The following is a 26,603-nucleotide window of genomic DNA, read 5'->3' as shown; positions in this document are numbered from 1 at the left end:
TTCTAACAGCACAGCAGGATTGAAAGAGAGTGTGCGGATGAATAAAGGGGTCCCTCATTATGAGGTACATTGAAAGTTCACACAAAAAGCTGTGTCAGTAACAAGAATAAGGTAAACACATATAATGGTCATCAGATTTTCTAAAGCAGCTGGTTTGGATGCCTGCCTTCCGGACTGTGACTTTGAGCCAAATGCAAAGTGAGATCTTTCATTGGGACATTGAGAGAGATTCGCCTAGGAAGTTTGGATGAGTGGGCACCCTCCCTCCCTTTCTCCTGCCAAACCCCAGTGTCAATGGATAGACGCTATGAGGGGGTGGCGGTGGACCTTGGCAGTCTCAATAGGGGTCCCTCAGAGGCATGTTGAATCAGACCCAAGCTCAATAGACAAAGGGGTTGACTCCCTGACAACTGGGACAGGCAGCTCAGACAAACCGTGAGAGTTTGGGGATGTGCAGTAGCCCACTGAGTCATGACTTTAAAAAACACGAGCCAGCTGGGAAATTGTGTCGCAGTGAACAGTTGAGATTATACAATGCCATGTAACGATTATACAATGTCTTGTAACCTTTTCAAAGAAATCATGACTGCTGATTGATGATGGTGCTGGTGAACGAGGAACAAAATTCTCTTTGATTTATTTAGGTGATTTGCAGTAATAAAGGGTGCTATTGAAATCCTTGTCCTTATTAGTGCCCACATTTTAGGCTTTTGAATACAGTAGAGTGAGTCAGCAAAACACAGGTGGAGGGTATGAAACCAAATGGTAACCAAGGGGATGCAGAAATCCATTTAAGAGAGTCACCCAAACATAAAATGCCTACAACAACATGATATTTGTGTATTTTGGGCTTTCATTACTATTCAATTCTGAGTTTTCAAGACAGGGTTCTAGTTTGAACCATGTTAAAAGACAAGGAATATCCTCCACCATCATCACTGATATGTCCAATCAACAGTTTTACGACTTTAAGAGGCACTGCACTACCCAACATATATCCTATCTCGGGTCCCTCTAGAGTAGACAATGAGAGAGAACAAATTAAGGAACAGGAGCGAGAGTGTCACGTCCTGACCAGTATAGAGGATTATTTGTATTATTTGGTCAGGGCGTGGCAGAGGTATGTTTGTTTTGGTAGGGTGGGTAGTTGTATGTTAGCACTGCTTTTGTTTAGCCTGCTACACTGTTCCTGTCGTGAGTTTTGTTTATTGTTTTTTCCTCGTGTTCACAATTAAAATAAATGATGATGAGCACGCAAACCGCTGCATATTGGTCCACTTTGTCCGACAGCGATTTCGAGATATCTTCAGATGAAGGTGAAGATCGTGACAGAGAGGGAGAGAGATGACACGCAATAAGGTAATAGCGGAAAGTTTACCTCTCTAAAAAAGCTCTGAAGAAACCACAAAGCTCATATGTATGAGATGACTACCACCAAGCTTAAAGTCTCAGTGAAAGGATGGTAATATCCTGGTATTTTAACAGAGATGGAATAATGAAAATTCATTACAGCACGTAAGGGAATTGTGCCCTCCCAACACTTACTATTTTCTCTGTATCCCATTCCCTTAATCTGAAATGAGAAATTGTAGTATAGTTATACTCCAACCCTCTAACCTTTCATTTGTGGTGGAGCTGATAATCCCTGCAGCAGATAGTAGCTGGACACCACTGAGCACACACACAACTGTCAGTGTCACACCTTCCAATGAGCCACATAAATGTGTGTGCATAAGCACAGTGCTAGCAGTTGTGTGTCCATGTGGGAGAGATGCAGCATATATCACTGTGTGTTCATCTCTACAATGGAACCCCTGAGGGAAAAACAGACTGTAATGTCCGTGATACTTCGGTGAGAACTGGAGTTATTCACCCAGAATTGTTGCATTGTCAGAGATCTCTACTCCTCTCCTTACTTCAGTCTTGCACCTTCAGAGCCCTGAACATCCTCTTCTCTGAGTATAGTACCTGTGTGCCTCTGACTGGAGTATAAATGTGGTTGAGAGAGAAGCCAGTTGGATGTAGTATACTGTACATTAGTATGCATCAGGAGGATTCATCTCTCTGTGCATCCATAGCTGCTCTGTATCAAAGTAACAAGGATACTGTTGTTCTGCCAGTAAGGCACAGACAATTAAGGACATCCTATGGTCTCCCTCCCTTCCCTCTGTGTATTTTGATCAAAGGCCTGCAGTTGAGCGGAGGTCTACAGCCAACTGAGACATATCTCCAGACACAGCCTTTCATGCATTATTTATCTGAGAATTAAGGGGGAAATGTCTCGTGAGCCCAACTGCTACCATGTCGCCTGGTCAAAGCCTTGCTTTCATTTCTGCCAGCAGATAGAAATGAATGAGATCCAGTTGATGAAAATAATGTCCTCTGCGTGACTTTTTAGGGCCTTTACAGATCGAATCTAACTCCACAAATATCACCGGAGCTTATATCTGAGAAATGATTTGACAGCTGTGGGGTACAGAGGCCCAGAAGTGACACATTTGTGCCCCCTGTGTCTCTTTCTAGGTACAGAGGCCCTGGCCTGCAGTGACAACACTGTCTCTGACTTGTTTAGTGACAGTAGATTGCTACAGCTGTTATGAATGAGTCCAAGCATAATGTGATTGGATTGCCATAGCCATCTGTTCCCCAGTCAATACAATTATTTAGATAATATAGAACCAGTCAAAGGACTTACTACTACAGCTCATCTTGATTTCCAGTAGCCTACACAGTAGACGTTCAGAGGCTATGTATTCAGACTCATGCACCACATCACGTAAGGATTTCTCCAGTAAACAGCCGTAGCAGTCAATGATACATTGTACGGTTATTTGGTGACAAAGCCAGGTAGAATGGTAATAGCATTTAAATGACTGTGCTTGACTTGAGTGCCCTACACAGTGTATTGTTTCCAGCTCAGCAACACCACGCAGATGACTCAGAGTCAAGACCACCGAGAACACACAGCCAATAGTAGGAATTATCTTCAAGGGTTCTTTTCAAACCAAATCTCACAGTGATCCTCTGTTGATTTATGAGACATTTGTGCAGGGTGCTATGGCAACCATGGCCCTGTCCTGCTATCTCCCCTCCAGAGTTGCATTCTACATTCTGGAGACGGCCAATCAGATGTGAAGAACTGAAGTGCTGCCTGGCGTCTGACCCCATATTTCTGCTGTGATGATGGATATGACCGGAATAACATGACCATCAACCAGAGGTGAGCCACACGGGTACACTTACCCTCCATACAAGAACACATTTGTTCCTGTAAGACAGATTTATCCAGCTGGAAGACAATAAGCTATAGAAGAATGAGTTACATCGCTAATAAGACAGACGTTTTCACGCAGACAGTTCAGAGGTGATGTCAATGTTGGAATGTTATTAGTGAAGACAGTGGTCCATCCTCATTATGACAACAGGTGTTCAGTGGGTATAAAATAATGGAATCTTCTCATCTTATTCCTCTTTGATTGGATACATCCATTTTCTCAAAGCAAAAATCTCAGCAATATCTGCCAACACAACCGTTATTGTTCCACCTCGCTTCACAATACAAGGTCAACAAAATATGAAGTTCACCAAATACAGGACTTCTCAAAAAAACTAAAACAAAAGGAATATTCGCTATTATAGTTGGCTGAATGACAGATTTTATTATAGCACCAGAAGCTATACATGGGGTAAGGGGCATGGACTTGAAAAGAAAAAAAATATATGAATTGAATGTACTGTACATAAAGTCTGCCAAAAGAGAGGTGGTACTGACAGACTCCACCATTGAGCAGAACACATGAATCTGTGACCCAAACCTTGACCTAGAGAACAGTGAAGAGAAGAGTGAACGGCCTACCCACAATCCACCCTGCTAGTAGGTCAGGTGGGCTGAGTGGAGGCGCTCAACCAACACATTGGTTGACATTTGCAGTATAGGCATTGGGCAAGGTAGTGGGGAATGGTCAAGGAAAATGTGTCACCAACACCAAGAACTCTTGGAAGATTAGGCCAAATGAGGACCAATCAAATCAAATCAAAACCACGAGAGGAGGAAAGGTCCTGGACCACAGGTTGGTCAAGAACCAATGTAGGCCTACAGTCTTCTTCAGTTCAAAACCAGCTAAGGGAATTATACATTCCTCTTTACATATACACACAGCTGTGCTGTGAGAGCATATTCACTTACAAACATATAAAAATACTTGTCAACTAGTTTGATAAGAAAATAATGTATAAAAGTATAAAGTAAAAACATTTAATCAAGTCCATCAAATAATCATTTTCGTATGTTTCTTTTTGTCTTACATTACATGATGATATAACAAAACTACAATAGCTAATTGGTTTCTATTAAGCAGAAATACAGATCATATTGAAAAGGATGACAAGACAACAGAATGTGTGAATTGTCTTGATGTTAACTTTAAAGGTGAGAGGTCAGGTGATGTAATGGCAATGATGTAACCTCCATGTGACTGTGGGAGTCATGGAAACAGCTCCAACCTGGCTCAGAGTCACACCAATAACCTTGGAGAGAACATGAACACATCTCCAAGAATAATTGAAGGTGGTGTGTAACAAACAACCATGTCATTGAAATGAAGTTACAGTTTGTTTATGAGTGAGCTTCAACAGCTCAATACCTCTGTCTACTTTAAGTAATAACCACGTTCCAAAACAGAGCCAAATAGATGGTACAAAAAACAATGTTCAAACTGAAAGGGATTGATTTTAAAAGATATGTCAGAGAGGAGCATTTCTGAAACTGGTCTGCTATTAACATCATCATTATCAGTGAGGTACATAAATACTGCCCATGGTCTCTTCTGCACTGCTTGTCAAAGATTTAAAAAAATATAAAGAGTTTAAAATGTTTAATTCTGATTAGGCCAACCTGACTCTGAGATAGTCAACAACAACAGGTAAGAGTCAGAGAAGAGTTGTACAACTAAATAAATAAAACAGGTTTGATATCATGTTATTAGAAGCCTAAAGTCTATGAACCTTACAATGCAAATACAGTAAACGTTCCATATTTGGCCAGTGAGATGAGTGCAGAATCCATAGACATAGAAATGGATCCGCTGACGACGCTGGACAGTGAAGTTGTCATAATAACTTTAGGCCTATCTAGGTTTATACTGTACAGCGTACATACTTGTATACATGTTATGTTCATAGAAGTCAAACCAAACTCATCAACCTTACACACTGTACTGTGGCGATTTAATAAGTCATTAGAAATGCGCTTTCAAAATCACAACAAATTTCACTTATGTACAGTAGCAGATTAGCACATGGAAGTAAAAACGGATATGGTATGACATACACAAAGCTTCATAAGATCATCTCTCTATTCTGATGAGAAACTGGTAACTAATAAACCTCTCATTGACATTCTGGATATATATTTCTCATTCAATCTCGGCAAAAAGTTCAAATGTCACTGCAAGGCAAGAAAAAGTCCTTCAGAATACAAAACATGATATTGTTTAGCTGATTTAAGAGGCAATGTTTAGTGTTAGGACTTTCTCATATGAATTGGATTATTGTTGAAGATCAAGTGGTGTTTTTTAACATTTGGCATTGTCAGTTTCTTCTAGAAGTGAAGTCCGGGGGGGGGGCAGCAGTTCCTGGTAGATACCACAGGAACCTCTGTTGAAGTCATGCACGTGGAGAAGGCAGCGCTCAGTCATCCATACAGGATGTCATGTCAGGCAGGAGGCGGGGACTGGTGACAGTAGCTGGGTGAGTGACAGTGATAAGGCCCACTCAGACGATCACACAATGGCAGCCACTCTTGTCCTTTTCTTTCCGCGTGGGTTCTGGCGATGGTGGGCATTCCTGTTCCTGGAATTTCCTGTGAGGAGAAAGTGCATTATTACATTATGAGTAAGCAGAGATAGAAGGATTCTAACAAAATAATCTGACTCATTCAAGCAACAATTGTTTTGTTCTGGCTTTGAGTGTAGATGAGATCACATCCTGTCATTGACATTAGGGCATTCTCACATATGAAATGATATCAAAAAAGCACAGAAAAAAATGTATGAAATTGTATGAAATGTATGCATTCACTACTGTAAGTCGCTCTGGATAAGAGCGTCTGCTAAATGACTAAAATGTAAATGTAAATGTAAATGTAAATGTAAATTCGGTACCCTGGTTCAGTTTTCTGGAGAGTTTGTGAGAATTCTACAGAATACGTTTTGATTTCACAAAACCTGAAAATAAGAGTTTCAGGGTGCAATTAGCACCCACATTCTACATCATTGTTTTCCAACCCTGGTCGTCCAGTACCCCAAACAGTACACATGTTTATTTTAACCCTGGACAACCACACCTGATTTAACTTGTTGACTAATCATCAAGCCCTCAATGAGTTGAATGAGGTGTGGTTGTCCAGGGCTACAATGAAACTGTGTAATGTTGGGGGTACTGGAGGACCAGGGTTGGGAAACACTGTTGTACATGATGTCAGCAAGCTAGCTTGTTTAAAATGTCTCGCACTGCCACCTGGTACTCTAGTCCTGGATCTTGAACCCACTACTCACGCAGGACCAGGATTCGTTGCAGCTAGGGTTTGTTTCTGTTTCAAACATGCTTTATAGCTCAGATCAGGGTACCAAACGTTCCAGGATCCAGATCATAAGGGGATATGTGAAAGTGCCCTTGTGACATTCCATGTGGAAGTATTGCATAAAGCACCTTTCAAATGTACTTGAGAAAGACAGACTAGTGCCAGTGAAGGAACAAAAGCTGAAACTACTTCTTTCCCTCAACCCATTGCCACTGTATTCAGGGAGGTATAGTGGGGTTGTGGTGCCACCCACCTGATTACTCTAACCAACTCTACAGTCTGTAATGAATCCACCCACCTGATTACTCTAACCAACTCTACAGTCTGTAATGAATCCACCCACCTGATTACTCTAACCAACTCTACAGTCAGTAATGAATCCACCCACCTGATTACTCTAACCAACTCTACAGTCTGTAATGAATCCACCCACCTGATTACTCTAACCAACTCTACAGTCTGTAATGAATCCACCCACCTGATTACTCTAACCAACTCTACAGTCTGTAATGAATCCACCCACCTGATTACTCTAACCAACTCTACAGTCAGTAATGAATCCACCCACCTGATTACTCTAACCAACTCTACAGTCAGTAATGAATCCACCCACCTGATTACTCTAACCAACTCTACAGTCAGTAATGAATCCACCCACCTGATTACTCTAACCAACTCTACAGTCAATAATGAATCCACCCACCTGATTACTCTAACCAACTCTACAGTCAGTAATGAATCCACCCACCTGATTACTCTAACCAACTCTACAGTCAGTAATGAATCCACCCACCTGATTACTCTAACCAACTCTACAGTCAGTAATGAATCCACCCACCTGATTACTCTAACCAACTCTACAGTCAGTAATGAATCCACCCACCTGATTACTCTAACCAGCTCGTGGAAAGCCTGGTCTACATTCATACGGATTTTGGCTGAGGCCTCCATATACGTCACCTTGAGCTGTCTGGCCAGCTGCTGGCCCTCCTCCTGGGTCACCTGAAGGGACGAAACAGGTACAGGGATAAATCGTAGATAAATAGCATGTACTTCTTGGCATCACCCTGTGCCCCAGCTGGGTGAAGACTTCACTTTAGGACCAATAGAACGGTTTCAAATGATCAAACAAGAATCAGGAAACTAGTGACATCTGCTGGTGAGGTTGAGAAACACATGGGTTAGAGGGTTCACATCCAAGAGTGGGTCACTAAGAAATATATAAACAACACAGCAAATGTATCATTTTACATTTTACATTCAAATAGCACCTGATTTCTATGTGCTTAGCTAGAATACTGTTGCTTCTGGTCCGTCCTAAACTATTACGACAAGATTAGAGACAAGGGCCCGTATACACAAAGCGTCCCTGTGTAGGAGAGCTGATCTAGGATCAGTTTTGCCTTTTAGTTCATAATAAATAAGATTGTATGGACAGATCCTAGATTAGCACTACTGTCCTAAAACAGCTGAACCCATTGAGTTGCCAGTAATGGGTAAAATTGAATCATACTCCTTAACCAATATGTTAAAGACCACATTTAGACTAATTCATTTGGATGAATCATATTGAGTTATCAATTTTAACAGAGGCCCCACATTATATTCAGTCAATAAAAATAATTATGATGAATAATTATGTTTTATTCTAGCAGGTGACAGTGTGGAGTCATGTGGGAAAGTGAACTGCAGCTGAAAGCCAATAAAGGCCACGGAATGAGCCCTCTCCTTATCATACCCTCCTCCCTCCCTCCTCTTTTCTTCTGTCTCACAATGTTTTTGTTGGTCACCTTCTCTTTCTCTCTTTTTCTCACTCCCTCTTTGTCTACCCAAATAGCTCCAGCCACCACCACCACTATCCATTTTCACATTTCAAAATGTAAATAGAAATTGCACATTTTTAAAGCTTGTTGCTTTATATTTACTTTCCTCACATCACCCTAACATGTACTGTATGTGTATTTGCGCTGTAGCTGGGCCGTTAGGAGGACTGCTACTCACCTGTCTCTGGAGCTCCAGATCTGCTTTATTGCCTACAAGGATCATGGGAAATTCATCACGGTCTTTGACTCTGAGGATCTGTCTTTGGAATTTGTAGATTTCTTCAAAGCTGTGAAACATAAAGCATGCAGCATCACTCGATGCCCCCAGTAAACTCTACACATTACCCAGCCAGAAGGGAGCTTGATTACAACACCAAACTGTGACATAGAGCTCAGATATAAAAATAAAGCTGAGATAAAGCTGGTGCCTCTGTGGACCTCCCAGGAATGTTGTCTCACAGCCACAAAAATGACCCCCCCTGCCCTCCCCTCCCCCACTGCACCCAGGCAGACGGGATTGACGTCTCTGTGAATCAGACAGGGTGGGTGAAGGGTACTCCAGAGCACAGACAGAGAAGTCAATGAACTCCTGTGGTACTGCGTGCCTCAATGTTCCAGAAATGTTTGCATGGGCATTGCAGTAAAGCCTTGGTGAACTTCTGAGCAGCCTCGGTAAAGGCTTACTTGCCTTCCATTGACCAGGGAGGGGTAGCCCTAAGCAGGTCTGTCCCTTTAACCAGAGCTTTCTTTGCTCCCCGTTGACTTGAAAGGCTTTTAGTGTAATACAAATATCATGCTAACTGTTTGAACCAAACGGCATACGTAAAAATATCCCCCAGAGAGAAAGGGAAACAGAATGTAACCACAAACCCAGGAGTGCATTCTAGTGAATGGCCGCCGGCGGGCAGCTTAACGAGCACATAGTAAATCTGGAGAGCCTTGACTAACGTAAATGGAGGAAGGAAAGACTGTTTACAGCATACACACGGGGAGAGAGGGGACTCTGAGGGGTGGGTTGAGACACGTCACCATCACATTGCTGTACAGGGACCAGGGGGGTGACAAGGGCCCAAGACTGCCCACCACAGCACTACAGGACAGCACATATAGAGGGGATACATTCATTCTCATGCAGGGTTTTTACACAGAAAACCAAAGCCTGTAAAGAGGTGGATGTTGAAAGAGAGGTATATGAGAGAGGAGAACAAAAGAGAATGACGACACAGGGTGGCGAGAATGGAAGTGTGGGAGAACAAGAGAGAGTGAGTGAGAGAGATGTATGTGTTTAGCATGAGAGGGAGAGCGAGAGAGAGGAGCAGGCAGACAGAGGGAGAAAGAGAGCGATAGAGAGAGAAGCGAAGACCAAGATAGGCGCAGATAGAGAGACGCGCAGACAGAGAGAGAGAGAGAGAGAGAGAGAGAGAGAGTGAGAGAGAGAGAGAAAAGTGCAAACAGATAGGTGCAGACAGAGAGAGGCACAGACAGATAGAGAGGCAACATTGGGGTGACACGTGACTGGGTTGTCACTCACCTTCCTCTGTCAGTGACTGAGAAGACAAGCAGGAAGCCCTCCCCTGTCCTCATGTATTGTTCTCTCATGGCTCCAAACTCTTCCTGTCCGGCCGTGTCCAGGACTAACAAACACAGGGACAGACACGTTAGACACACACACACACAGTAGCACCTCTCCTGAAAAAGGTGCTGTACAAAACTAAACCCTCCAAGAGAACAGTAATCTCCTATGAAGGCTGGAATTTCTCAATGAACATTATGTTGTGGTCAGATTTCTTCTGTTTGTTTACAGGCTGAGGGTCTATACTTACTGTCAAGCCGGGCCGCCCTCTCGTCAATGACACACTGCTTCGTATACGAGTCTTCAATCGTGGGATCATAGTCAGTGACAAAGTAGGACTGGAGAGAGAAAGAGGGAGAGAGAAAGAGGGAGAGTGAACATGGTGTACAGTAAGGACTGAGGAGACATACAGCAAAGAAGGCAGTGAGATAAACAACCAGCTTTGGCTCGGTCTTCTAGAGAGTAAACACTCCATCCACTTGTGTTGTTGAGTAACTCGTTGACCTCGACACTACTATGCAGCATGCAGGAGGTAAACACATAATCCTGACCCGTGTGTTGTGAAAGCCAGGGTAAATATGGACTCACATAACATAACCACTCCACTGTTTCTGAGGGCCACAGGAAAACGAGGTCATCTGGAGTGTTCATGACCAAAACACTGCTAATGTCACTGGCACTTCTGTCGCCACTATTCCAACAATGACACTAATTAGCCATCTTCCAGAGGCTGGTAATGAAGCAGTGACTGGGACTGCCTGTCTGTCTCCAATGTGAGCAGGATGCTCGGAGTAGGTAGAGACGAGGCTTGAAGCTGTGCATTTTATTACATTTTCTCTGCATGTTTTGTAGGCCTCTCCTGTGGGACTAGTTAAGTGACAGCTGAGAACGACATACAAAGCATGTCCTATATCAGAGTGGAACACAGTGCACTCAGACGCTCTTATCCAGAGAAACTTACAGGAGCAATTAGGGTTAAGTGCCTTGCTCAAAGGCACATTGACAGATTTTTCACCTAGTAGGCTCAGGGATTCGAACCACCAACCTTTCGGGTTACTGGCCTAACACTCTTAACCGCTAGGCTACCATGAATAAAACAGTCTAAGTTTGTTCAAATGCATGAATCATCTTTCCATTTTCCTTTTAAACAAATTATTGTGACAGGAGTGGATCTAATCTGGTAGTGGATTAAATCAGTGTATGTGTATTGATTCATGGCACATGGCCACCTGTTTGACTGTTAAAATATGCATTGTCTTTTTCAGTTAATCCACCGACGCAGATGGAAATATACTGTCTTCTCTCCCTGCCTCTTTCTCTCCCTTAATAAACCCCTCTTTCTTACTACCTACTCCACACACTCTCCAACTCTCTCAAACTTGCATTATTTCATACAAATTCCCTTTTCTCTCCATATTTCTCTGTTGCACACATAAACTCGCCCCTTCCCATACTATCTGTCTCTCCCTCACCCGAGCTCATTCCTTCTCTCTCCCCATGCCTCTCCCTTTCTCCCCATTCCTCTCCCTCTCTCCCCATGCCTCTCCCTCCATGCCTCTCCCTCTCTCCCCATGCCTCTCCCTCTTTCCTCATCCCTCTCCCCCCATGTCTCTACCTCTGCCCCCATGCCTCTCCCTCTCTCCCTATTCCTCCCTGTATGCGCTGCATGCATGCCGACATCACGTCCACTTGGCACTGTTCAATAATTCATCAGCGGTCCTGCATATGTCTGCAGCCTGCTCTGCTGCTCCACTCTCTCCATGCTGGTTCCCCTGATTGATGAGGCTGCAGTACAGTGAAGTGCAGGCTGAGAGAGACAGAGAGAGAGAAAGAGAGAATGTATATCCAGAAATAGCACTGGCTGTGTCCAGTAATATACAGTTGAAGTCAGAAGTTTACATACACCTTTCCCAAATACATTTAAACTCAGTTTTTCATAATTCCTGACATTTAATCTGAGTAAAAATTCCCTGTCTTAGGTCAGTTAGGATCACCACTTTATTTTAAGAATGTGAAATATCAGAATAATATTTCTTTCATCACATTCCCAGAGGGTCAGAAGTTTACATACACTCAATTAGTATTTGGTAGCATTGCCTTTAAATTGTTTAACTTGGGTCAAAAGTTTCAGGTAGCCTTCCACAAGCTTCCTACAATAAGTTGGGTGAATTTTGGCCCATTCCTCCAGACTGAGCTGGTGTAACTGAGTCAGGTTGTAGGCCTCCTTGTTCGCACACGCTTTTTCAGTTCTACCCACACATTTTCTATAGGTTTGAGGTCAGGGCTTTGTGATGGCCACTCCAAAACCTTGACTTGGTTGTCATTAAGCCATTTTGGCACAACTTTGGAAGTATGCTTGGGGTCATTTGTGACCAAGTTTTAACTTCCTGACTGATGTCTTGAGATGTTGCTTCAATATATCCACATAATTTTCCTACCTCATGATGCCATCTATTTTGTGAAGTGCACCAGTCCCTCCTGCAGCAAAGCACACCCACAACATGATGCTGCCACCCCAGTGCTTGGGATGGTGTTCTTCGGCTTGCAAGCCTCTCCCTTTTTCCTCCAAACATAACGATGGTCATTATAGCCAAATAGTTATATTTTTGTTTCATCAGACCAGAGGACATTTCTCCAAAAAGTACGATCTTTGTCCCCATGTGCAGTTATAAACCGTAGTCTGGCTTATTTATGGCGGTTTTGGAGCAGTAGCTTCATCCTTGCTGAGTGGCCTTTCAGGTTATGTCGATATAGGTCCTGTTTTACTGTGGATATAGATTATTTTGTACCTGTTTCCTCCAGCATCTTCACAAGGTCCTTTGCTGTTGTTCTGGGATTGATTTGACCTTTTCGCACCAAAGTACGTTCATCTCTAGGAGACAGAACGCCTCTCCTTCCTGAGCGGTATGACGGCTGTGTGGTCCCACGGTGTTTATACTTGCATACTATTGTTTGTACAGATGACCGTGGTACCTTCAGGCATTTGGAAATTGCTCCCAAGGATGAACCAGACATGTGGAGGTCTACAAATTGTGATGTCATGATGATGATGTCATGATGTCAAGCAAAGAGGGACTGAGTTTGAAGGTAGGCCTTGAAATACATCCACAGGTACACCACCAATTCCCTCCAATTATGTCAATTAGCCTATCAGAAGCTTCTAAAGCCATGACATCATTTTCTGGAATGTTCCAAGCTGTTTAAAGGCACAGTCAACTTAGTGTATGTAAACTTCTGACCCACTGGAATTGTGATGAGGAATTATAAGTGAAATAATCTGTCTAGAAACAATTGTTGGAAAAATGACTTGTGTCATGCACAAAGTAGATGTCTTAACTGACTTGCCAAAACTATAGTTTGTTAACAAGAAATGTGTGGAGTGGTTGAAAAACGAGTTTTAATGACTTCAACCTAAGTGTATGTAAACTTCCGACTTCAACTGTATGTGATGGATCCTCATATGGCTCATCACCATTAGCTCCGTGTTCAACACAGGATGACTCCCACTGTGGGGTGGGTGACTAACTGGGACAGCACAACCACAACAGCCTCCCAGGGTGGGAAGGAGCTTAGCTCACTGTTCTTCCCAGCACCATTCAGCCTTCACTGTATGTACAATTGTGTTTGTGCTATCATGCCAACTCCTTGTCATTCCTTGTCATGCTTGGCTTAACAAGGACAGCGATTGAGTTGGCAAGAGCACAAACAGATCTGGGACCAGGCTACTGAACTTCTATTGTGCAGCCTCACACCACCGTCTCCATGACAACACTGGGCAGCCATCACTGCACAGACAGCTGATCCTGTCCAGAGTCCAGACTGACTGGTCAGTCGCTCAATCTGCAGGGGGTCTAAAGTCTGGTCTGCTTGCACACACACACACACACACACACACACACACACACACACACACACACACACACACACACACACACACACACACACACACACACACACACACACACACACACACACACACACACACACACACACACACACACACACACACACACACACCTAGCCACCGACCCCCCCCACAGTGGACTCTCTTTGCACGGTGAAGTGTCCTGACCTTCAGTCGCCCCGTAACACAGATGCCAGTGGGAACTGAAAAACACACTCCATGTTCAAACACTCCTGAAATGCAAATATTCTCCTCTCAAGTGAATTAACCAATTGCTGCAATGGTAGCTGAGCCTTTTTCATAGAATTACATTAAATTTGAATTTGGAGAGCAGCTGAGGTTAAATCCCTCTTTAACAAAACAGAGTGCTCCTGTAGTCTGACAGAGTTCAGCCAACCCTTCCATAAATTACTTCTGTTTTTGTGTGCACCAACTAGACAGCCTTAGACACATTTTCCATATGAGCACCAGGTGTGTGTGTGTGTGTGTGTGTGTGTGTGTGTGTGTGTGTGTGTGTGTGTGTGTGTGTGTGTGTGTGTGTGTGTATATATAGAGTATAGTGTAGAGCAGAGTATAGTGTAGAGCAGAGTATAGAGCAGAATATATAGTAGAGAATAGAGCATGGTGAGCATGGTGTAGAGCATGGTGTAGAGTAGAGCATGGTGTAGAGTAGAGCATGGTGTAGAGTATATAGCAGAGTATAGAGCATGGTGTAGAGCATGGTGTAGAGCATGGTGTAGAGTAGAGCATGGTGTAGAGTATATAGCAGAGTATAGAGCATGGTGTAGAGCATGGTGTAGAGTATAGAGCATGGTATAGAGTATAGAGCATGGTATAGAGCATGGTGTAGAGTAGAGCATGATGTAGAGTAGAGCATGGTGTAGAGTATATAGCAGAGTATAGAGCATGATGTAGAGCATGGTGTAGAGTATAGAGCATGGTATAGAGCATGGCGTAGAGTAGAGCATGATGTAGAGTAGAGCATGGTGTAGAGTATATAGCAGAGTATAGAGCATGGTGTAGAGCATGGTGTAGAGTATAGAGCATGGTATAGAGCATGGTGTAGAGTAGAGCATGGTGTAGAGTAGAGCATGGTGTAGAGTATATAGCAGAGTATAGAGCATGATGTAGAGCATGGTGTAGAGTATAGCATGATGTGGAGCATGGTGTAGAGTATAGAGCATGGTATAGAGCATGGTGTAGAGTATAAAGCAGAGTATAGAGCATGGTGTAGAGCGTAGAGCATGGTGTCGAGTAGAGCATGGTGTAGAGTATATAGCAGAGTATAGAGCATGATGTAGAGCATGGTGCAGAGTATAGAGCATGGTATAGAGCATGGTGTAGAGTAGAGCATGATGTGGAGCATGGTGTAGAGTATAGAGCATGGTATAGAGCATGGTGTAGAGTATAAAGCAGAGTATAGAGCATGGTGTAGAGCGTAGAGCATGGTGTCGAGTGTAGAGCATTGTGTAGAGCATGGTGTAGAGTAGAGCATGGTGTAGAGCACGGCGTAAAGTATAGAGCATGGTGTAGAGTATAGAGCATGGTGTAGAGTAGAGCATGATGTAGAGCATGGTGTAGAGTATAGAGCATGGTATAGAGCATGGTGTAGAGTATAAAGCAGAGTATAAAGCATGGTGTAGAGTGTAGAGCATGGTGTAGAGTGTAGAGCATGGTGTAGAGCATGGTGTAGAGTAGAGCATGGTGTAGAGCATGGTGTAGAGTGGAGCATGGTGTAGAGTATAGAGCATGGTGTAGAGCATAGTGTAGAGTATAGAGCATGGTGTAGATTATGGTGTTGAGTATTGATCATTGTGTAGAGTAAAGAGCATGGTGTAGATTAGAGCAGAGTATATAGTAGAGTGTAGAGTAGAGCAGAGTATATAGTAGAGTATAGAGTAGAGCAGAGTATATAGTAGAGTAGAGCAGAGTATAGAGAGGAGTATAGAGTAGAGTATAGAGTACAGCAGAGTATAGAGTAGAGCAGAGTATAGAGTATAGTGCAGAGTGGTGTATAGAATAGAGCAGAGTAGAGTATAGCGTATATAGTTGAGTATAGAGTAGATTAGAGCAGAGTATAGAGTAGAGCAGAGTATAGTGCAGAGTATACAGTAGAGCAGTGTATAGAGTAGAGTATAACATTTGATTTTATTTGAGTATAGAGCAGAGTATATAGTAGAGTAAAGAGTTTAGAGTAGAGTATAGAGTAGAGCAGATTATATAGTAGAGTATTGAGTAGAGCAGAGTATAGAGTAGAGCGGAGAATAGAGTAAAGCGGAGTATAGAGTAAAGCGGTGTATAGAGCTGAGTATAGAGTAGAGTATAGAGCAGCGCAGAGTATAAAGTAGAGCAGAGTATAGAGCAGAGTAAGCGGAGTATAGTGTAGAGCAGAGCATAGAGTAGAGTATAGAACAGAGTCTAGAGCAGAGTGTAGAGTAGAGCGGAGTATAAACTAGAGCATAGAGCAGAGTAAAGCAGAGTATAGAGTAGAGCAGAGTAAAGCTGAGTGTAGAGTAGAGCAGAGAGCAGAGTAAAGAGTAGAGTATTGAGTAGAGTAAAGCATAGAGCAGAGTATAGAGTAGAGTAGAGCAGAGTATAGAGTAGAGTGTAGAGTAGAGCAGTGCAGAGCGGAGTATATAGTAGAGCAGAGCCCTCCGCTCCACTCAGCCCCAGCCACTCAGCCAGAGGGAAGGAAACTAAACCTACACACCAGGACAGCCGGCCAAGGCCAGCAAAGCCCTCTGATGTCACAGAGGAGATATTCCCCTATCCCCACCCACCCACCCACCTACCAACTAACCCACCCATCCACCCACCCACCGCCACTCATTTCCACTGCTGCCTTCCAGCACCACCACCCCACCCACCACCCACTCCACACCATGACAACATTAGCGGTCTGTTCACCATGAAAAGAGGGTCAGTGGATCCAGTCTCTCTCTCAGCTGCAGCCTCTGTACTGATTTAGTTAGCCTACATTGTGCTGCAGCGCTGAGGAGTCGCCTCCCTAGTATACAGCTGCTATACTAACCCTGTCTGTCTCTGACTCTCTGATAGACAATCTAACCGATCCTGTGTTACGACTGCTGGCTGACAGCTTCATCTCCACCAACGGGAAAACAAGGATACGTGTAGGCGTGCAATAAACGCCATTCACCCACCACTTCTTCACCACACAAACAGCTTACCGTGCTATATATAGATACACTCCTTTCTATCTGAGACAGCCATCCCACTCGTTTGGGTAGCAGGAGTCTCACGTAAATTACTGTTAGGGCTGGGCGATATGGCCAAAATATCATATCATGGTATTTTATTTTTTAAATGAGACGGTATCACATATTTTTTTTAAATGAGACGGTATCATGATATTTTAAAAAAATGAGATGGTATCACTGTATTTTTTTTAAATGAGACGGTATCACGGTATTTTTTTAATATGAGACAGTATCACGGTATTTTTTTTAAATGAGACGGTATCACGGTATTTTTTAAAAATGAGACAGTATCACAGTATTCTTTTTAATGAGATGGTATCACGATATTTTTTTTAAATGAGACAGTATCACGGTATTTTTTTTAAAAGAGACAGTATCACGATATTTTTTTTAAATGAGACGGTATCACGGTATTTTTTTTAAATGAGACAGTATCACGGTATTTTTTTTAAATGAGACGGTATCACGGTATTTTTTAAAAATGAGATGGTATCACGGTATTTTTTTAAAAAGAGACAGTATCACGGTATTTTTTAAAAATGAGACAGTATCACGGTATTTTTTTTAAAAGAGACAGTATCACGGTATTTTTTTAAAAATGAGACAGTATCACGGTATTTTTTTTAAATGAGACAGTATCACGGTATTTTTTAAAAATGAGACAGTATCACGGTATTTTTTTTAAAAGAGACAGTATCACGGTATTTTTTTTAAATGAGACGGTATCACGATATTTTTTTTAAAATGAGACAGTATCACGGTATTTTTTTTAAATGAGACAGTATCACGGTATTTTTTTAAAAAGAGACAGTATCACGGTATTTTTTTTAAATGAGACGGTATCACGGTATTTTTTTTTTAATGAGACAGTATCACGGTATTTTTTTTAAATGAGACAGTATCATGGTATTTTTTTTTAAATGAGACGGTATCACGGTATTTTTTTAAAATTAGACAGTATCACGATATTTTTTTTAATGTGAGAGTATTTTTTTTAAATGAGACAGTATCACAGTAATTTTTTTTAAATGAGACAGTATCACAGTATTTTTTTTAAATGAGACGGTATCACGGTATTTTTAAAAAATGAGACGGTATCACGGTATTTGATGGTTTGGAATAATAAAAGTTCCAATGTGCTTCATGAGTAGTGTGTGACCATCGGATGGCAAGTGATTTCAATGGGTCTTTCTCCATTCTGATTGGTTTATACTGTTAAATTCAACTTCAACCTAAAATAATTTCCTGTATTTCCATCAATTTCTACATTTCCTACACTCATTTGAGATGATTTCCACACTGCCACGATATGGGCAAAAAACTAGGCCTTACTTTTAACCAAATGTTGCAATGGCGATTTAGATTTACAACACTTGGGTGAACTTTTGGAATCATGGAAATATAATGTTTATTCTAATTCTATAGTTAGAATATAAATAATAGTGGGCACTTTGATTACAGTGTTTGACATGACAATGAATGAAAATGCCATGGACAAGTTATTGTGACAGGGTAGAAACTAAAAAGTGATGTTCAGTGTTTCCTAGGGGACCCTATAATCTTTTGCTACATTAAATCTTTATTCATGTAGACAACATATTCATGCTTCGCCTATTCCTCTTTGATTTAGAAGATACTGTTGTACAAACAACATGCTGATTTAGGCCTCCACCAGCACTGGTATCAGGCTGTATTAGCTAGCTACGTTTACTCTGACTTTTATTAGCTAGTTAGCTAGCCAGCTAACTAGCGATTAGCATTAGTGGCTAACATGATTTAGCTTTAACTTCCTAAGAAAATACAAACTATCTGTTTGCAGATGTAAGAAACACAAACTAATATTATAATTATAGAACACTTATGGATTTATATTAAGATCAAATAGGAAACAAATTCATTGTCATCAACATTGTTGCATGCACTGCATTGACCATGCAGACTGAACGAAACCAAACATTCAAATACCGTTATAGAAGGTAAAGTAAAAACCCAAACCAGTCTGTGTATCAATACCGGTATATAGTAAAATATGGTATACCGCCCAGCCTAATTACCATTATAGCTGATCCAGCATAAGATAAACAGCCAGAGCAGAGCACAGCCATGGATTCACCAATCAGTTCTGTGAAGAGAGGGAGGCCGGAGATTTCTCTCCAAAATACTCTAGGCAATTAATTAACAAAAACACACATATTTGAGGAAAATGGTATGCCTGCCTACTGGATCATAATAAGCGTGAACACAGCAGACTAAGAGGAAACGGCAGAGTTAATTGCCTTCCATATGTGCCCTTAATGCCCTATGAGGATTCAGAGACCTTGACTTCCAAATGAAGAACTTGAGCTTCTCTAATGAGAAAATGTAGATTAAATGGTATGAAAACTTGTATTGTCCCTTAGAAAAATTATGCAAACAGCTGCAACTTTATAATATCCCTCAATCCCAATACAATCCCAGAGCTCCCCTCTCAGCCAAGCCTGACCAATTCCAGCACCTGGTCGCGCTGACACAGCGTTAGAGAGACACACACTACGGCTGGGCCCAAAGTAGGGTAGGACCAGGACACTGTGGAGGAGAGGTCCAGTAAGGGGTAGGGAAGACGGGGTAGTAGGGGTAGGGAAGTACGGGACAGGGTAGGGGGGGGTAGTAGGATCCCAGGTTCAAGTGCAGCCATTTCAATTAACAATACCGTTAAACTCAGGCCAGACCACCTGGTGTAGACTCTGGAAATAACCATGTACCACCCTGTCAGAGGTCAACACCCCAGTCCTGCCTGCCAACCCTTGATAAAGATGTATGAACCAGCCACCACCACAACTTTACCTTAATTTACAGTACCTGCACAACAGCAGTCAGCCATAACACAAATAACTACTAATCTTACATTTTTTGGAAGTATGCAGGACTTGATGACTGCATACAAATACAGGTGATGAACTGAACTGCCTTTTCATGTGCATTGATTTATGGGAGAGTTGAACCAGTGCCAGCTCAAAGCAGATCCCAGTGAGGTCCGGTGCTTTAACTCCAGACCTGCTTAAGCCCGCTCATTTGTTTCTAGAAGTGCAGCAACAGAACTCCACCCTTGAAGTAGAGCTGTTCCAGAGATTTGCATAGTCAGGCTTTCCCTAGATTCTCCTTCATTCCCCAGCTTATCATAGATGTGAATGGCAAACTGGACTGGCCCATTATACTGGCTGTTATAGGGGTAGTCTACACTATCATATTGGTCACTGCTTCCATTAAAGAAATGGGCCCCCAAACATCCAGCTTTGTTGTCTCTTTAGGGTCAAAGTCCATTGATAAAGTGTACTTTTCAAAATATAGTCCATCTGAGTTCATCTTATCTCGGTCCCCACCAATACTTTTTACACTGAGCCGTCCTCTAAAACAGCCTCACTTGTGGAACTGCTCAGAGTAAATAAACACCTGTGAACATTGAGTTTCATTTGTGTCAGTCAGGCAGCTGTAGACTTATACCACTCCCTTAGGCATCCCCTTCCTGTTCCCCTGCCCTCCCTTGTCCTACAGGGTTAACCTCTGCTGAACCTGGGGGACTGTCCAGGGGTCGCCTGTCCTCCAGCAGCCGTCAGTAATCAACCCTCACCCAGCACAAATAGCCACCATTACATTATGGGTTAACATGAAACAGATGGGAGCGTAGGAGTTCTGCTTGTCCAATACTAGCGTCTGCTCTACTCCATCCCTCTCCTCACCTTCATGTGTGACTTCATCCCACTGGAGAGTTCCAGCCAAGAACACAAATACAATTTGTTGTGTGTGTGAGTAAGTGAAAGAAAGAGAAGGAGAGAGGGAGAGAGAGAGGGGGGAGAGACAAAGAGAGGGAGAGGGAGCACGAGAGAGAGAGTGAAAGGCCTCCACTTCCTGGGGAAAAACCCACTTGTCCCATGAGCTCATGCAAACCAGAAAGGTCAATTATTCAATAACTAATACACATGAAGAGGGAGAGCACAGCAGCACACAATGGGTCCACCGCCTTAAAAGGGCGCCAGGGACCTCACCCCTCAGGCTGAAGGAAGCCTCTATCACTCTACTGTAAATGCTATTACACTGCTTCAATAGAAAACAGCACCACGTTGGAAATCTTTTAGGTGTACTGAAAACGGTTCCACTATTCCTCATAAATTCCTCATCAAATCACATCTGATCTCACCACATTTGAGGTGGTGGCTAGGGCTTTAGCATCTGGAATTATATCATCTGATTGAATTCTTCCTTGGTCTCAATGAGCAGAAACTAGTGCCGATGTCCAGCATTACCTGCTGTTTTAACATATCTCAAAACTCATATGTAACCCGACTGAGCAAAGAGAGGAAAGGTCCAGAATGATTCTGAACAAATGAAGCGATGAAATGAAGAATCCTCAACACCCCCAGTCTGTCATCCTCCCAATGGCCAGATAGAACAGATCCCCTGGCCCCGGCCCCTGCCAGAGCCTCTCATTCAGCCGCCCACACCCAGGCCCCACCCCAGCAGAGGAGCCCTCCACCTCAGATACCAAAATCTATTTAGCTCCCAAATAGATGTTCTCACTGCACTGGAGCCAGGGCTCAGTCACGGGCCATGGTACAAAACATCACCAGGGAACGACTAGCTAGCTGGCTCTCCATAGTTAGAGCCTTCTTCACCCCTCTGCTCAGGTCTCATACTGTGTACATATACAATTACACAGCAGCCCTCTGTCAGTCTACTGAGGCCTCTGCTCTGGTCTCACCCCGCACACAGCTCTGTACTGGATAATAGTGAGGTTACCATCAATTAGAGAATCATCTTAGATTAGCCTCATTTAGAGTCTGAGAGGCTGAATGGCCTCCTCTGTGCCAGGACTAGGTCAGGTTGCCTGGGGGCTCTCTGGAACAGGAGTCATGACTTTTCACCAAACGGAAAAGAACACAGACACGCACAAACACACATGCCACAGCAGTAGCAACGTTTCACCTCAAACATGAGACAGAGTAGCTTTATGGCATGAAACTACATGGGTAACAAAATCATATGTTCTGGCCTTGGTCTGAAAGTCCTATTTGGTCCTGGTACTGTACACCATAAAGAGCATAGCAACAAGGAGAGTGTTCCTGCTGAGTCTAAAGCAGGGAGGGAAATGTTGATCAAGTCCGCTGAGCCAACCAGGCGCTCCCCTGCCCTCCGTGGCATTATAACTTCAATCGGCAGGCTAAATATCACTGTGTGCTGGACTTTCACTGCTTTTGAACCCACTCAAAGGGCGCCATCAAAGAGGAGCCAGTAAAAGGCCTTTCTTCCCCGGCTGGTGACCAGAGCTCAAAGCATCCAGAACCCGCAGCCAATTTAACATGTTCACTGGAACCTGACCACACCACTACCTCATCTCTTTCTTAACCCCAGTTTCTGGTCATGTCTTCTCATCACATGGCACCATTTTAGATACAGTAGAAAGCCACAGAGTTATTCGAGCAGACAGTGTGCAGTAAAAGAGCTGTGTGAACGAGCCTGGTTGCTGTTGCAGCAGGTCATGTGATGTTACCAATGTCCCCTTCCCCCCATTAAGCTAGCTTTAAGCCTAACCATTGTGGTGATGTTGATGTAGCCTTCTCTGTGGCCTTCGGTAATTTTGCTATGAGGAGCAGAAAAAAAATATTTTATATTTGTGCGTCTGACTTTCTCACACATCATTATTCACGATTCATTCAGGATTATCCGTAATCATGGTAGCATCCACATTAATGTAGAAGTGTTTAGAAACATATTCTATTCTTATTTACAATGAAACTGACACCAAAGTGACACAATACATTATTTACCATTCTTTTCTATTGGGCATAAAATAATCTGAAACACAACCAAAACAAACAGCAAATGCATCCAACAAGTTTGTAGAGTCATAAGCTTGATGTAATCATTGCGTGCTAGGTGTCACGTCCTGACCAGTAAAAGGGGTTGTTTGTTATTGTAGTTTGGTCAGGGCGTAGCAGGGGATGTTTGTTTAGTGTGTTTCGGGGTTTTTGGTTGATGTTCTATGTTTTCTATTTCTATGTGGTTTTTCTAGTTTTTCTATTTCTATGTTGGGGTTTTGGAACGACTTCCAATTAGAGGCGGCTGGTTGTCGTTGCCTCTAATTGGAGGCATATTTAAGTGGGTTAGTTTTCTCTTGTGTTTGTGGGTGGTTGTTTCCCTGTATAGTCTGAGCACCTTACAGGACTGTTTTTGTCGTTTGTTTTGTATGAGTATTTTTTTTCCCCTTTCTTTAATAAATAAGAAGATGTGCAATTTAACCGCTGCATATTGGTCCGATGATTTCTCCTCCTCAGACGACGAACTTTATGACACTAGGAATATGGGACCAAATACTCAACTTTTGACTACTTTAATACACATATGTGGATTTGTCCCAATACTTTTACAAAAAGTGCTGTAATTTCTTAGCGGTTAACCTGATATGGATGAAAATACGCTCAAATTAAAGTGGACAGTCTGCACTTTAACCTGTATCATTTCAAATCCACAGTTCTGGAGTACAGAGCCAAAACAACAAATTGTCACTGTCCCAATACTTTTAGAGCTCACTGATGTGGTGGCTGAAACAAAGCACTAACAGAAGAGAGTGGGGTGATAGCTGGCTCTGAAGTTCCCACAGTAAGAGGGACTCAGAGAGAGATGGCCACGATGGGCTATTGTCTCAATGAAGAACCTGTACCACAGTTTTGCCACAGGTCTGGTATGAGATGAGGACACTAGGAAAGGGAAAGGGGGATACAACTGAATGCCTTCAACTGAAATGTGTCTTCCGCATTTAACTCAACCCCTCTGACTAGGCTTATTTATTATGAGTGAGATATGGGTCCAGAGATTTGAGATGGGTACATAATACTGATAAGCCCTCATAAAGCTGCATCTGATAGGACAGAGGGTTGTTTTCCCACTACAGGAAGTAGGACAGTCTATGAGCTTAAGCGTTGCTGTAGAAGAGATGCACAGAGAGTCAGGGGTCAGTTATGGCCAGTCAGCCATGTCGTGAGTAAAAACCATGACTAGGACCCAGGGCAGAGCCTCTCCTGACCACCCCAGATCAAACACACACCGCCTCCTGTGTCCTCCACCTAGCACCTAACCACCCACGTTGTTCTTATTCCACTTTCATTTACTAGTAGTAATAGCAGGTATAACATGCATCTGACTTTACAGTACAGCTCCTGTTACAGATTCATCTCCCTCCATCTGCTGTAGTAGCACTCCATGTATTTGCATTAGTGGTGTTTCTCCAGATGGTAAGCTTTGCAGAGGGTGATATGTCAGAAGGAATAAGGCCTCTCCTTGGCAGCGTGTCAGAAACGCAGCACCATTACCGTTTTAGGCCACCAGTCACACAACACAGACAGTGGAAATGTTATTACCTCAGCAGGCAGCTCCTCATAAATAGAGCTAATGGACGTCACTCTCCTGCTCCCAGCCCCAAGGCCCAGGGCAGACAGGCAGGCCTCCCCCACATAGACCTAGCCCAGCCGCCCACCGGCCTCACAAGCCCTTACGTAACAACATGATAAATATAGGTGATATATTTCACTTCCACAAACCGTTCCCAGTGAGGGAAGTGGATATGGCTTGAGCTAAATCAAACAAAGAAGTGAGGCCCTCAAGTCCCTTTTAGCCATGTTTAAATCCAGAAACAATTAGCTTGATTGCCAACAGGGCTGTTTGTTGTAGTAAGACAGCTAAGACTCTCAGGTCTTCAACTTGGCCACTTTAAATGACATCTGGAGTCAGGTTGAGGGCAGGATAAAGGAACATGTTTTGGTTACACATACCAAGCATTTATGAAACACACTTGTTAGACGGCTGTTGACTTGGTGTGCGCTTGCTTGTGCCAACTAAACATTCTCGTTCATTTGTGTTTGTTGAGACCAACTGGTGCTGAGTACATATTAGGAGCCATAACCAGTGACCCTGTCTCTCTTAGCAGCCACAGAACAGCAGCTGAGCCTCCCACTAGTCCCCACTGCCATTTATTTCTACCTACCCCATGAAAACTGATTACAGATCAGCTCTCCATATCCCATCTGGAACCTTAACCATTAAGAGCCAAACCACAAGACAGGCCCAGGACCAGTTGTTACGGGCATAGGAGGCCACATGCCTGCTCACCCACTGTCATCAGCACATATGGGGAGTCATTCATGTAGCACTCCTCACCTGTTGAGAGGGGTTGTTCCATTCCCCTCCCCTCCCCTCTCCTCTCCTCTCCTCTCCTCTCCTCTCCTCTCCTCTCCTCCCCCCTCTTCTCTCTCCTCTCCTCTCCCCTCCCCTTCTCACTCCTCTCCCCTCCCCTTCTCTCTCCTCCCCTCCCCTCCCCTTCTCTCTCCTCACTCCTCCCCACTCTTCCCCTGTTGGACAGCAGGTGCCCAGCAGTAATGAGTCAGTCTCAGCTCAGCCTCAGCTGTCTGCAGACAGCCAGCAGCCTGCCCAGACAGTGCCAACTGTCAGCCAGCCCAGAGCCTGCCTAAGCCTAGCCAAGGCCCCAGGGTAGGGCAGCCAGTGACGGGACGTCCCAGAACCAGGCTCTCAGTGACACACCATCAGTCTGCCTGGCCTTCCCCGTACCCCTGGGAACAGACTCAGAGGGGTTAGTCCCAGGAGTGGACGTTCTAACAGACAAGCCTTTGGTTTGGTCAGCTAGCTGCATTCTGTCTGACACAGCTCCTCACTTCTCTACATCTATACAGACATTGATTTTCTAACACCCACATGGGAAACGGACTTTAGAGAGGCACGGTGAAATCACTCTCTCTACAATGTTTAGATGGGATATAACAGTGATGCAGGAGCGACATGGCACTCTCTCTACAATACCCACTGTGAAAAATAACTTCTATAGATACATGATAATGAGGGACAAATGGCACATAGATTCCGAGTGTCAATACCTAACCAAATTGACTAAAGAGTATCCTCTGTGCCTAGTATAAAATAATTTTAGTCAGATTGGCTGCATGGGGTTGAGAGATATGGGGGCATGAGCTTCACAGCATGGCATTTTCCCATAGTCATCTTGTTGTTATATGAATCTCCGATGCGAGGAATGATACTGTCACAGTGAAACAGGCCTCAGTAATGGAATGAATAGAGACGGGGATTATCAAAGACAACACACACAGCTTCCTAAGTACCCACACTTCTCTTCTCTCTATCAGTCTCTCTCGCTTGGGTGACTGGCAGCCAGCAGGGACCAACAGCCTGAGATGAGCTGTGATTCAGACAGGACGTGCATTTGACAAGCCTAACTCGATGTGATAAGCAAACTATTAATAATTCAATTAACAGATCCTCTGACTGCACGAGAGTCGGGAAGAGGACTGTCTGGAGAGGAGTGATTTGAGTAAACACAGGTTTAGATTTTAGTCAAATTGCAGTGTTGGTCTGGATGGAGTATGTTTCAGCATGTTCTGCAGTATTGCCTCTGACACTGCAGCATACATTACATTAGTTCTCAACAGCACACATAAAGCAAGCA

The 26,603-nt window shown here is 43.3% G+C and overlaps 1 protein-coding gene across 1 annotated transcript in view; it reads right to left on the bottom strand.

Moving 5' to 3' along the window:
• Positions 1–3,639: 3,639 nt before the first annotated feature.
• Positions 3,640–26,603, bottom strand: part of LOC106562341 (ras-related protein R-Ras2) — a 40,035-nt gene continuing 17,071 nt past the window's right edge. Inside the window, exons 2-6 of the mRNA XM_014127158.2 lie at positions 10,227–10,314; positions 9,935–10,037; positions 8,582–8,690; positions 7,464–7,582; positions 3,640–5,860 (exon numbers count right to left, since the gene is read on the bottom strand). Coding sequence (XP_013982633.2) covers positions 5,773–5,860; positions 7,464–7,582; positions 8,582–8,690; positions 9,935–10,037; positions 10,227–10,314 — 507 coding nt within the window. The 3' untranslated portion in view covers positions 3,640–5,772. The remainder of the gene's footprint in view (positions 5,861–7,463; positions 7,583–8,581; positions 8,691–9,934; positions 10,038–10,226; positions 10,315–26,603) is intronic.

Source organism: Salmo salar, chromosome ssa11 (assembly GCF_905237065.1).
Source record: "Salmo salar chromosome ssa11, Ssal_v3.1, whole genome shotgun sequence".
In the NCBI taxonomy this organism is placed as follows: Eukaryota; Metazoa; Chordata; class Actinopteri; order Salmoniformes; family Salmonidae; genus Salmo; species Salmo salar.
The sequence above is the reverse complement of the archived record's forward strand: the minus strand, read 5'-3'. Positions and strand labels throughout refer to the sequence as shown.